Consider the following 13,684-nt stretch of genomic DNA (forward strand, 5'->3'; position numbering starts at 1 on the left):
CATTTTTATGCTAAATTTTCGCTTGACTGTTTTTGCGCGTTTGTTCTGGAACATTCTTTGAAATCTTGATTGAATTTTTCACGCCTGAATTCTTGAGTGATGTAAGACGCTCTCTTTCTGAAATAAAGTTTCTGCTAATACAGAACCGATTGTAAGCGAAAAACAGCCTAAGCCATTGTAGCTTAGCAGTTAAGATGTTGGATGGGCATCCTGGAGGACCGGGGTTCGAACCCATGTTGCGTCGGAGTTTTTTGCACGCATAAACGATTTCTAAGCCACATCCCCTCTAAATTAAATTGCTCCCGCTTGTCTTTCGAGAGCAATTCATCTGACGTCAGTCGGTTTATGTTTGAACGGATGCAAATATACTGGCTATTGTTGTAGCTGCAAAACAGAATGTTTTAGATGTAATCTAAGAGGGGACATGTTACCTTTGGTTTTTTTTGTTCTGAAGAAAATAATGTTTCAACAAATATTCGGGTTTTTGAGAGAGTTTTAGGCCAGGTGTGACTTTTCCTCTGTTTTTTAGTTCTATGTTTTCTGCACATATTTTTAACATCTGTTCACATATCTTGATGGTCTTTGGAGTCAATCGAGCGGTTATTTAACTGTTTTTGTCACGCCGACACAGTGAAGAATGCGAAAAAAGGATAAATGTTAGAATTGTTTAGTTGTAAAGACATTTATATCTGCTTTCAAATAAGAGTGCGAAAACAATGTTTCGACGAATATTCTGCTTTTAAACGGAATTTTTGTTCAGGTGCGGAGTTTTGATGTATTGTCTGGGTCGAAAAGCAATTGTCTGGGTTGTGCAACTTCAGGGACTTTGGATACTTCAGTTTTTTTAATAGCCGCACAGCGATAGCTGGGGCTATTATTGGCCTTCTCTTGGTTTTTTTATTTCGTCGTGATTTTTGTTACGACCATATGACATCACAGCCACTTTTTGTTCATTCGTTCATGTAATTTCAACTGCATTGCATGTGTGACGGCATTTTTCGCTCTTAGTGGAGCGAGTTTTTTTGTTCATGCGCGTGATTAAATTTTTGGTCACACTTGACTTACCTCACTCTCAAAAATGACTTCCTCAATTTGAAATTGACTTCTATTTACTTTAATTCAAAGAGATAAGGTCAAATGGGTGTGTGATTTCTTCACTCAAATGAAGGTTATTTGAGATCAGCTAATAGAGGCAGCAATAACTTATACAGATTTTTAATCAAAATATAACAGATCAGCCTTCAATAAGACAAATTTTTTGGTCTCTTTTTTACTGTTTTTACTATTTTTTGGTCTATTTTTTTTACTGTTTTTTTAGACTGCCGATCTACGAATCTATTGCGGCTATTTTCTGGCAATCTGCCAGCTTTGTTGTTTAATTGCTCTCGGAGGAAGTTTGAAGCAATCATCGTAAACGTGTTGCTCTTTTTTATGCAAATTTTTTGCTTGGCCGTTTTGACGTGTTTTTATGCACACTTGACTTTGTTTTGCGTTATTTAAATTTCTCTCATTCACCAGATTCGGCAGCTGCGCTCATTTTGCGGCAGTTTACTACTAAAAGTCAACTGAAATTGCGCAGAAATTTGTGTCTTTTTTAATTTCTAGTAGTGGTTATAGTGGTATATAACCTCTAAAGACGTCATTTGAGGCCCCCATAAGTGAATTTAGTTACCCCCTCCGACTGAAGCAGGCTGCAATAGATTCCAGCCCCCACTAGTTGTTCGAGAGCAATTCTTTCGCCAATAGCGGGTAATGTTTGAATTTCTATGGAAATTTGTTTTGTAATTGCGATTTTTAACAATATTTGCGAGAAATTTTGACGTTTTTCGAAAAATGTTTCCAGTTTAGGCAATATATGATTTCTGCTTTTTGTGTGTGTTTGATTTTGAAATGAGGATGATAATGTAATTTTGCTGCAAATCTTGCTACTTTTTATCTTTGTTACCATTTTCTGGCAATGTGTTCGCTTTCTCCACTTTCTATCATCTTTCATTTTTTCTCCCATATAGATACGCATAGATATGCTGAGTTGTTGCCATACCCTCTAGTTTTTTGTGCTATTACTTGTTTTCTCGGCACCTAATTTTTTTGTTTTCATTTGCATTTCAGTTCACTTTCTAAGATGTTATCTGCCTAATGCTTTCCCAACGTGTCCTGAGGGTTACAGAATGATTTGAAGGATTTTGAATTGTTTAGACTGGTCCGCCTTAAAACTTTTGACTATTTTGAGCGTTAACAGATATGATTCTAATTTTAAAATTTTGGTTTCAAGATTTCCTAGTGTTCTTCGTTCAGAATTTCGTTTGAAGATTTTAATTATGCGGCTTTTTTGTATGGTTTCTGAATTATCTCGCCATTGGTTTTTTGTTGCTTTCTGCAATTATTTCATTTCTGTTTTTTAGTTGGATCTGGTGAGGCAACGACTTAATGTTTTCAGGTAAAATGTAATTACTTGAGCTGAATTTGTCGTTTTCTTTTGAAAGGTTCGGCTATGTTTCTATTTCATCGCGATTTAAGGACAATATGACGTCACAGTCAGTTCAAATCTGCTTTTTGTTCGTTGGCTCATGAAATTATGAGTGAATTGCGTGAGTGACTTCATTTTCACTCTTTGTGAAGCGGGCTTTTTGTTCATTCGCTTGATTAAATTTTGGGCACGCTTGACCTACCTACTCTCAAAAATGGCTTCCTCGCTCTCAAAAGGACTTTACTTTAACTCAGAGAGATACGATCTACAGAGTTGGTGTCACTGTAATTGAAGGTTATTTGAGAGCAGCTAATAGAAGCAGCATCAAGTTATACAGATTATTAGTCGGAATATAACACCTCGGCAATTAATAAAAAGAAGAGAAATTTGTTTTCGTCTGTTTTTGAGACCGTAGATCTACGAAGCTATCCCGGCCATTATCTGGCAATCTGCCTGCTGTGTTTAAAAATTGGGCGTCAATTGACGTTGGTCAGAGTTCATTGAGGTCTTTTTGCTCTGAGTCCTGATCAAATTTTCGTCACCGTTTTCCTATTTTATATTGAAGAATTATTGCAGTTCTTGAAAATTTGAGTACTTTTGCAGTGTTTTTTGAAATGTCTCAAAATACAAAGTCTTTAAACATGGACATTTTTTTCGTCGCGGGCTGTGGTTTTCCCTCTGAAAAATGACTTCCTCGCTCTCAAAAGGACTTTACTTTAACTCAGAGAGATACGATCTACAGAGTTGGTGTCACTGTAATTGAAGGTTATTTGAGAGCAGCATCAAGTTATACAGATTATTAGTCGGAATATAACACCTCGGCAATTAATAAAAAGAAGAGAAATTTGTTTTCGTCTGTTTTTGAGACCGTAGATCTACGAAGCTATCCCGGCCATTATCTGGCAATCTGCCTGCTGTGTTTAAAAATTGGGCGTCAATTGACGTTGGTCAGAGTTTATTGAGGTCTTTTTGCTCTGAGTCCTGATCAAATTTTTGTCACCGTTTTCCTATTTTATATTGAAGAATTATTGCAGTTCTTGAAAATTTGAGTACTTTTGCAGTGTTTTTTGAAATGTCTCAAAATACAAAGTCTTTAAACATGGACATTTTTTCCGTCGCGGGCTGTGGTTTTATTCAGCAGAATATTCTATTTCGTCAACTTCTCGATTTCTGTGACGACTGTTAGATCACGAAGCTAGAAATCGAAGTGCCAAATGTTCCGTGACCTCTACGCTTTGCTGTACGTTTTGTATGACTGACGATTTTTTGCCGCTTAATTTTTTTTTAAATCTTACACCAGTTAATGATAGCAATCAAATGCAATGTGCGTCGAAATTGGTTTTTATCTTTAATGGGACTACTAGCCTTTAAATGCACTGAAAACAACCACTAGTAATGACCCCTCAGATTGCAAGGATCCTGGAAGCTGTTGCCCGCTCGTAGTTCTGCGGCGTAGAGGCGTCCATATTTGAGAAACAAATGCATCCATGCTTGAGAACCCGTACATATTTGAGAACCTTTAGGGGTGAAATGCTGCCTGTTAAAGCTCAGAGAAATTTTAGCGCAGCGATTTCTGGTCGGCATTTATCAGAGCCACCGTGCTCATTACAAAACAACCGCTACAATCAGTTTTTGTCTCATGAGACGGACACTAAATGATAATTATAGGGACTGCATTAAACAACGCACCAACAATAAAGAGCAAATAATACAAAAATGCCTGCAAAAGCTTTGACCGAAACACGGTCCAAGCTCAGCTGAACATAGACAGCAAGTAACTGGGCACACCACCAAAGATACCCGAAAAAAAACCAACGCTGCCGCGAATTGCACGTATGCGATTGGCACAATAGAACTAGATAATGCCCCTGCTGAACTTTTACTTGAGTAGGATTTGTGGCAATGTCGATAACCGCTGTCCCAAATGTGGAGTAGCACCGCATAATCACATTTTCAACTGCAGTAAGAGTACCACGAAAATAAAAGCGATTCACTTGTGGGAATGACCAGTAGAGGTAGCTAACTGGCTGGGCTTAATATCATCAGCACAAGACGACCACACTGCACAGAAAAATAGGCATTCTTTGCCCATTTCCCGATATTAAAGATGCTGCTCCTAACCCGGGGACCGCGTGTCACCCACCATGGTGTAGATACTGATGGGTTGCCGCACCTACGCCGCAAGTTGTGGGTAGTCACACTACTAATATATCTTATTAATAGCCGCGTCAGCAACTCCAGGCGGCTATTACTGCGGTCCTATTTTTTACAATTCAAAGAATTTGAATTGTATTGGGGCGCTGTCTTTTTTTTAAAGATCGGTTCACAAATTTTCATGATTTTTGAAGTCAAATCGAAGTGATGATTTTGGTCACGCCGAAACAAGAAGTGGAGTGAAAAAGAGAGTGGTTTTGCGGCGTGAATTTTTTTCACTCGAATTTTGGAGTAGTGAGAAAACGGTGTTTGAACAAAAATTCGCTTTCTCGATTGGAATTTTTTGTTCACGTGCGGCAATTTTACTATGATTTTTACTGTTTTTTTTTGATCGGATTTTTTTCTAAATGGTTTTCCCAATCCATTTCTAGTCCAATATAAGTCTAGCTTTTTTGTTTAGTCAATGAAAATTCTTTGAATTGTAGGTCAGGACTTGTCCTGCTATGTTTTTTTACTTCGTCAAACAGATTTTTGTTTTGTCTTACCCTGACTTGTTCTTGGAATTGACTTTTTTAATGACTTCAGTGACTTCTACTGCTTTTCGGTTAAAATTTGTGTGTGACGTCATTTCTGTTTTTAGGTCAATTGCGTGACTTACGTCACTAAAAATTGACTTCTGAAATTACTTATTGAACTTTAATTTTTAGGAGCATTTACTAGTTAAAGATCAAAAGTGTGCATCCAAGTAGTGACAAACGTATATGACCTAATTAGTTTGGTCTATCTGTTTATCTAATTTCTTTAGTTGTTTCAACTCATGGAAGGCCACAAGCGTCTATCGCGGCTATTTTCCGGCAATCTGCCGGCTATGCTTTTATACAAATACAACTAACGAATAAGTTAAAACGGCAATGAGCTCCTATATCCACCACAACCACAACAACAACCAATCACTTTTTACGGTGCGATATCTTATAACTTGGTAGTGTTTTTTTTCGTACGGCAATTTGAATGCTTTTTTTGTTTTGAATACTGTTTTCGAGTTTTTGTGTGTTTTTTTTCAAATGGTTTTCAAAATGGAAGTCCAGTTCTTTTTAGGTCTTCTTTTTGTTTAATCAAAGAAAAATCTTTGAATTGTACTTCATCACTTGTACTGCTGTGTTTTTAGAATTGGCTTTCCCTTTTTTGTTTTACACAAGCCATAATTCTCTTATTAAACATATGACAGAAACTCTCAACTGAATGGAATTTAGAATTAGTTCAACAACTTTACCCTGCGTAGTGAATACGCTCAAGGCCATAAAAGTGAAGTTAAAAAAGAAATGTGGTAAACCGATAAAGCTCCCCATTAAGACCTAAAAAAATAGGTAAAGACAGTGCGTTAAGTTATCAAAGCTCCTTAGAGTATGCTGCTAAATGGTATTAATATTAAGCGTATTGTCCTCTAATTTAAAGGCTTCACTTATCGAATCTAATGAAACTGCCCACCAAATTAGAATTTTTTCTAACATTAAGAAAAAAAATTAGGCAGTCACTTGTTCATCTCTTTATGTTTCTTCCTAATTCAATCCCGTCGTCGGTAAGTGTCAACAATATTTTTCGGCAACATGGCGGCTATGGTTTTGCGTTTTGCTGTGAACTTAATTGGTCTATTTGTGTTTGGTGGATTGTTATTGCTTACAGGTTTGGAACAGCAGCTGTAAAGAGAGGTGCCGGAGCAATGACAAATGGCGCAGCTTACGGGGCACACAAGACACCTAAAAAAAGTAAAATTGGAACCACTCTCATAAATGCTACAAACTCAAATCAGTGCATGAAGACCACTATCTCGTCTGGCAGTAATAAAAGCAGTCGAAACATTCTAATCAGCGCAAGTAAATCAGCGAAGTCGTCGTCATCTCAACAGCCAGTGATGAAAGCTGCAATGCACGCACCACTAATGGGACACAAGGCACCCGTAGGCATATTGCTCAGACAACCTAACTTCGGTATCCAGTCGGGTCCGCTGAGGGGATTAGGAGGAGTCGTTGTGAACAAACCTTCCTCTCTTCCTGTGAACCCTGCTCAGAAGGCGAAAAGGAGGTCTCTAGCGCAACTGAACAAAAAGAAAGCTGAACCGGCCCCACCATCAAAATGTAAGCTACTAGAGCCGCTTAAATTTTGAATTTTGTTATCTTCAATGAGCTAAGCGGCGTGTTTTTATAACAAAAGAGCGCAAAATTTTTTAATGTTTTATGTAAAACAAAAAACGAAAATTAACATTAATAATTTTTAATAGCGCCAATCGATTGCGAGGCTATTATTGGGCTCATCTTCCAAGTTACCATAGAATTCTTGTTGTCTTAGTTTATTAATAGCCGAACAGCGATAGCTGGGGCTATTATTGGCCTTCTCTTGGTTTTTTACGACTCGAAGAGGAGTATTGGTTTTATGCCGGTCTTTTTACGACTCGAAGAGGAGTATTGGTTTTCTCTCGGTCTTTTTTTACAGGAATTTGATTTGTTCACGCGGCCTTTGACCTAAAAGCGAAATTGAGAAAAGCTGTGTTGGTGAACAGATTTTCGCTAAGCGAGAGAAGATTTTTGATCATGCGCTGCGTTTAGTGAATGACTTTTTGACTTTTAAAAGTAGTTTTTGACTGAATGGCACATATAGATAACCGTTTTTAGCCGTTTGTTCGTCTAAGTGGTCCAATTTTTTTGCTTTTTTGGTTTCTTGTAGAAATAATTTTTATTCGATGCTGTATTGAAATGTCAACATCGGAAATTGATGCCACAGTGTTTTGCAGAGCCTGAAAAGCCTGTTTCAAATTGACAATTGGCACATATTTCTTGATTTTTTAGTTAATATTTGGCTTTTTTTCTATTAATTTCTTCATTTTTGGATCTTTTAACCGTCTTTTTGTCACAAATCAATTAACATGGCAACTTCTCTTTGATAATTCATATACTCAACGCCTCTTTCTACCTCGATGTAATTTTGTTTATAAAATTGTACATATTAAGGCAGACCCGATGTGGGCTCCTTTTACAGCCTTAAAGTATAAAGAGCTAGAGATTCTTATTTCTGCGCGCGAAGTAGACTTACCTATATCTCTAAGACTAACCGACTCTGTAAAACACTGAGAGTAAACTTCTATTATTACGGTGGTTAAGAAGTATAGCACCGGAGTCAATGGTATAAACATGGTGTATCTAAATCAAAGACAGACTACAGTTAGTTCAGTTCTCTCTATATAAAAGAGAATAGTGTCTTCTCAGTCTCTGATTGGTTGAAGGTGCACATTCAGTATTTCCACTGCTACATCCATCCGGGGTTGAGAGTTTCAAATCCGAATCTGTGAAGTGTAGCAGAAATACGTTGAATGTGTCATGCTCGTTGGAAGGTAGGGTGAAGTGAGTGATGAGTTGTGTCCTCTCTGAAGTGGATTGTGACTTGTGTCGTCGTCTGAAGTCCCTGTCAGTGAAGTAGTGACTAGTGTCGTCAGTGAAGAGGTTTGTCTTGTGAAACCAGTAAGGGTGCCAGTTACAGGGTGTACTGGCCAGTAACGTCAGTCCTGTTGAGAGTATGCCCAGCTGCTCTCACTGTCCTGTAGTGAGGATTTATTCCCAGTTGGAGGATCGCTTGTAGTCCGTAGTCTCTGTCTTGTTTGCACGAGGAGATTTCTGTTTTTCTCCAACTGGTACATGGTTTGAACCAGTCGGATTTACCAGCTTACCTTCTGGTGGAAATCCATCACTTAGCTACTGTGTGAGCTAGTTTTTCTATTAAATCGATTTTTTTGTTCTCTTCAGGAGGATAGATCTTTGTATCGGATGACTAGTTATCTTTTCTATGTCTTGAATGCTGAACAATGAAATGCATTCGCTTTTCTTTAATTTTTTATATTGATTTTTAACTTTCAAAAATCAAGAATCTCTTTTTGTTACGGTGTTCCTTACATTGTGCCCATATTTTTCAAATTCTAGTTAGTATCATTCTTGCTTTGTCCTGGCACCTACATTTATTTTTGGTATATTGATTTTTTCAGTTGTTAAAAATGAATGATTTCAGCTTTTTCTTAGATTTTCGTCATTTCTTTGGTTTGCATTTGATTTCATTCAACATAGGGCAGTACTGAGAGTTTGATAGCAAGCCTTTTCCGCAATTTCCACTTAAGACTATTTACTGCAACTTTCTTCCGGCCTTGGTATTAATCCAAACAATTTTTTGCTTTTGAATATTCTGCTGCTTATGTCTTTTCTATGATCAGTTTAATTTTTGAATTATTATGAAATCATGTTGTCTAGGTCCAAGGAACATGGAACGAAGTGTGTGTTGTTTTTTGTCTTAATTGAAGTGATTAGAAGTGTATTGATAGGTGTTTTCTGATTCTTAAGTTTGAGCTTTCTTTTTTGATAAGAATTAACTTAGTTTCTAAGATTATTATCTGCCGTTTGCTTTCGAGATCTTTTTCAGATTAGAATCATGAATTATTTGAGGGCAATTGATAACCTTGTCAGCTTTTTCAACCTATCAGTTTTGTGACCATCTTAATTATTTCGGATTTTTTAACGTTGCCAAACGTCTTCAATAATATAAAATTTTGCTGTATTTTGTTTCTCTTGGTGACAGTGGTTTAAGTTTCACCAGTTTTTAGAGGTTTCACCTCGAGAGGTACTGATTTAATGGTTTAATACAAAAGGTAGTGGCTTGCGCTGCAATTACGGTTTTGTTAGTGAAATTTTGACGCTTCGAGTCGCTTCCGGAATTCCTCCGGCTATGTTTTTTATTTCGTTGTCGCGATTTTTTGTGACGACCATATGACGTCACAACCACTGCAAATCTGCTTTTTGTTCATTCGTTCATGCAATTTCAACTGAAGTGAGTGCGTGCGTGACGTCATTTTTCGCTCTTAGTGGAGCGAGGTTTTGGTTCATTCGCGTGATTGAATTTTTGGTCACACGTGTCTTACCTCACTCTCAAAAATTACTTCCTCACTTTGAAATTGAATTTTATTTACTTGAAGTCAAAGAGGCAAGGTCAAATGGGTGTGTATCGCTCTAAATGAAGGTTATTTGAGAGCAGCTAATAGAGGCAGCAAAAACTTATACAGATTTTTAATCAAAATATAACTTATCAGCCTTCAATCAAAAGACGATTTTTTTGGTCTGTCTTTTTTACTGTTTTTTTTTAGACTGCAGATCTACAGAGCTATTGCGGCTATTTTTTGGCAATCTGACGGCTATGTTCTTATAATCTATATCTTAAAATAAACACTTATTGTGCAAGCTTATTGAGAATTTTTTAAAAGTAAATAAAGCTGATCAGTGTTTCCACTGATCTCAGAGTGGGCTTTTTTGTTGACCTTGTGCCCATCAGTGTATTGCTCATATTGTCTCACAGCAGGGATTATCCTTTTTAAGAACTGTGAATTTGTTTCTTTCTCACAGATTGGTATTCTTTTCACTAAATCCTGAAAGGCGGCTTCGCCGGGGGCAGTGAGGAAGGAACCCCAAATTTCCAAGCTTCCGAAGCAAATCAACTCCACTTAGTGAACTAACCACTCCGCCAAGTGAGACCAGAAGTTTTAGTTGGAGTTCTATTTCCATCTGTTTTTAGCATGCCTTAATTCTATCTCCATTATAATTTAATTTTTAAATTCTATTTACATAACATTTTGGTACATTTTTTAACTTTACACATCTGTTTCTGTTTTAATCTGGAAATGCATTTACATATTACTTTTACCATCTAATGGATGATGGTAGCTTGGCAATTGTCAAGATAGTTTCCACTGTTTTTTTAGGGCTAAAATCCCAAAATACCTAAAATATCGCGAGGTATTTTGTTTTGTTCTATCAGTAAAAAATTGTTTTGTTTAAAGTCAAATCTTGTCCTTTGTTACTTCGCTGGATTTTTTTAATTATCTTTGTTAATCCCGTCTGGTCAATTCTCGTTGAAGTGCTGATGTTAATCAATTAGACTAAATTAATTGTAATCAGCAAGAAGCAAAATAGAAACTGGACAAGTCTAAGGAGCCGCATATTAGATCCTCGTTGGTTAATTGGTTTCTCTTTCGTAACCAGTTATAGTATTAATTGTTGATAGCAGCCCTCATTTTTTCAGCCGGCTATTTTTGGGCTGCTAAATTTTTTACTACAATTCAAAAATATCTGTTTTCAGACTCGAAGACGAGTAATGGTGATTATTTTTTAATCGTTGATTTCTGTATTAGAGTTTTAGAGGAAGTCAAATGACGCATGTCAAAAAGAATTGATTAGGCCAATCTGCTGAACAAAAGTCAAAAGCACAGATAGAATTTAGAGTGGTTTTAATTCATGCACTATCCTGAAAGAGAGCTTGAAAAGGTGTGCAAAAATTATCCCAACGCGAGTGCATTTGTTTTGACCACGTACGGCTTTTTCAAAGTTTATTTTTCTGTTGGAACATAACTTTATCCAATAACGGCGTTTGTCGCAATAATCTAATTTAATATTATTGTGTTTCGAGGCCTTTTTGATCATCTGATGGGCACATTAGTCTTTTAGGCGCAATTTTGAGCTATTTCTGCCATTTCTTTAAATTTTTGTTAAGCATTTGGCAATAGCTTTTCTTGTTCGCTATTTAACCTAGAGCTTTTGTTTAGGTATTTTTACTAAGACTTGACAGTTCTAGGTTTCATACATCGCTATTTTTACTTAAATATAAATTTGTATTTTGTTTCTGATTTTTAGTTTGCCTTTTTATTGTTGTTTAGCGTTTCTCTGACTGGATTTGCGTGACGCACTGATTGAGCGAAAAAATAATTTACAACTTTCCCAGATAAACAATTGAGAGCCAGCATATTAACTTTCTTTTCGAGTTTTGTAACATTTTTAATAGCCGCGAAGCGACAGCTGAAGCTATTATTGGCCTACTCCTGGTTTCTTATTTCGTCGTCAAGATTTTTGTTACGACCATATGACGTTACAACCAGTTCAAATCTGCTTTTTGTTCATTCGTTCATGCAATTTCAACTGAAGTGCGTGCGTGACGTCATTTTTCGCTCTTAGTGGAGTGAGTTTTTTTTTCGTTCATTCGCGTGATAAGTTTTTGGTCACACGTGACTTAGCTCACTCTCAAAATTGGCTTCCTGACTTTGAAATTGACTTTTATTTAATTTAATTCAAAGAGATGAGGTCAATTGAATGTGTGTCACTCTAAGTGAAGGTTATTTGAGAGCAGCTATTAGAGGAAAAAAACTAATACAGATTCTTAATCAAAATATAACATGTTAGCCTTCAATGAAAAGACTAATTTTTTCGGTCTGTCTTTTACTGTTTTTTGAGCCTTTAGATTTACAAAGCTATTGCGGTTATTTTCTGGCAATCTGCTAGCTATGTTTTATTTTTCTTACCCTTTTCCTCGGTTTTCTTTATTCTTCGTTTCCCTTGTTTCTTATATCAAATGGTGGTCAGTTATCGAATCAATATTATTTGTGTTGCGAGTGGTTTCGGTGGGGTACCTTTAGGTGGAGTTTCATCAGATGTTTTTCCAGATATCCTTTTTTGCCGTTCTCATGTTATCATTCCTTTGTTATTGTTTGAAATTGATGCGTAGATTTAATTAGCATGCTATGCTCCTTTTTGCATTGAGTTTTTGCCGGGGCCTAAAAGAATGCGTACATCCAGTCGGTTCCGGAGTCTTCGGCTGTTTTTTCACACATGTGTGATTTTTTAAGATCTCCACACATTTTCATAATTTTTGAAGTCAAATCGAAGGGATGATTTTAGGTCACTCAGAAACAGGAAGTCGTACGAAAAAGCGAGTAGTGCTGTGGCGTGAAGTTTTTTCCCTCTAATTTCAGTGCAGAGTGTGAAAATTGTCTTTTAACAAAAATTCACTTTATCGTGATTTTTTGTTTACATTGCGGCTATTTGACTTCGTCTAGTATTATCTTTTTTAATAGCCGCGAAGCGATAGCGGCTATTATTGGGGACATCGTGGTTTTTTTTAAAATTGTCGTCTCCATCGATGATTCTTACGACCTGACTTCTTGGAATTGACGTTAGTAACTTCTATTGCTTTGCAGTTAAAATTTGTGTGCGTGACGTCATTTCTGCTTTTAGGGCAATTGCGGGACTTACTCACTCAAAAAAATGATCTAAACTCACTTATGGAACTTTAAATTTTATGAACGTTTTAGTTAAAGATCAATAGTGTGCATCAAAGAAGTGCCAACTTATATGCCCTAATTCTTGAGTATTAGTCTTGAGTTTTTGATTTCGAATATCATATTTGAAAAAGCCCTCTGAGCACTTTTTCCTTATAGACCGTATGTGTCACAAAATCCACGGTCCGAATCTAACCCTGGTGGTCTATTAAAGGACTGGTGGGCGAGATGTCTATCTTATTTCTTTGGTTGTTTCAATTCATTAAAGGCCACGAGCGGCTATTTTCCGGCAATCTGCCGGCCATGTTTCGATTTTTGTTCACTTCTCTAGGATAGTTTCATTCTTCGCCCATTGTGTTCAAAGTGCGTTTAACCTGTAGTTGCTCAGCAAAGCAATGTAAAATAGACTGAATGATTTAGAAATCAAAAATAGAAACGGGATAGGTACAATTTTAGATGGCCGCTACTTAAAACTTTTTCTTATAAGTCTTAGTTATCATCTCTGCTGCTTATTTGTATGCCACAGTATTTTCTCATTGAGGAACAAGATTATGTCTATCTACGAAATAAAATAAAATAATTTCACTTTGATTTTTATTATTTTTTCAATTTGGTGGATCGGATTTTTTTGCTAAATGGTTTTTCCAATCCATTCATAGTTCATTCTAGACCTAGTTTTTGTTTGAACCTAATTTCCATTTCTCATTTTGACATTGATTTTGTTTTTTTTTTAATTTTTTTGATCTCATTTTAGAAATGGTTTTCTTAATTCACTCAAAGTCCGATCTGGGTCTAGTTTTTTGTTTAGTCAATGAATTTTTTTGAATTGTACGTCAGGACTTGTCAGGACCTTCTATGCTTTAATTCGCTTTACCTTTTGATCACGTTTTACATAAGTCACGATTTTCGCGTCTGACTTACTTCACTCA

General features: G+C 36.5%; 2 protein-coding genes across 4 annotated transcripts in view; both read left to right on the forward strand.

Annotated features, from left to right (window-relative positions):
- The window catches only part of LOC142343136 (charged multivesicular body protein 2a-like), a 257,000-nt gene that overhangs the window by 102,801 nt on the left and 140,515 nt on the right, over positions 1 to 13,684 (forward strand). The gene's annotated exons all lie outside the window — the stretch shown is intronic.
- Positions 1 to 13,684, forward strand: part of LOC142342344 (protein regulator of cytokinesis 1-like) — a 51,322-nt gene that overhangs the window by 36,185 nt on the left and 1,453 nt on the right. Inside the window, exon 5 of the mRNA XM_075393643.1 lies at positions 6,305 to 6,756. Coding sequence (XP_075249758.1) covers positions 6,305 to 6,756 — 452 coding nt within the window. The remainder of the gene's footprint in view (positions 1 to 6,304; positions 6,757 to 13,684) is intronic.

Source organism: Convolutriloba macropyga, chromosome 7 (genome assembly GCF_964194025.1).
Source record: "Convolutriloba macropyga chromosome 7, txConMacr16.3, whole genome shotgun sequence".
NCBI lineage: Eukaryota > Metazoa > Xenacoelomorpha > Acoela > Convolutidae > Convolutriloba > Convolutriloba macropyga.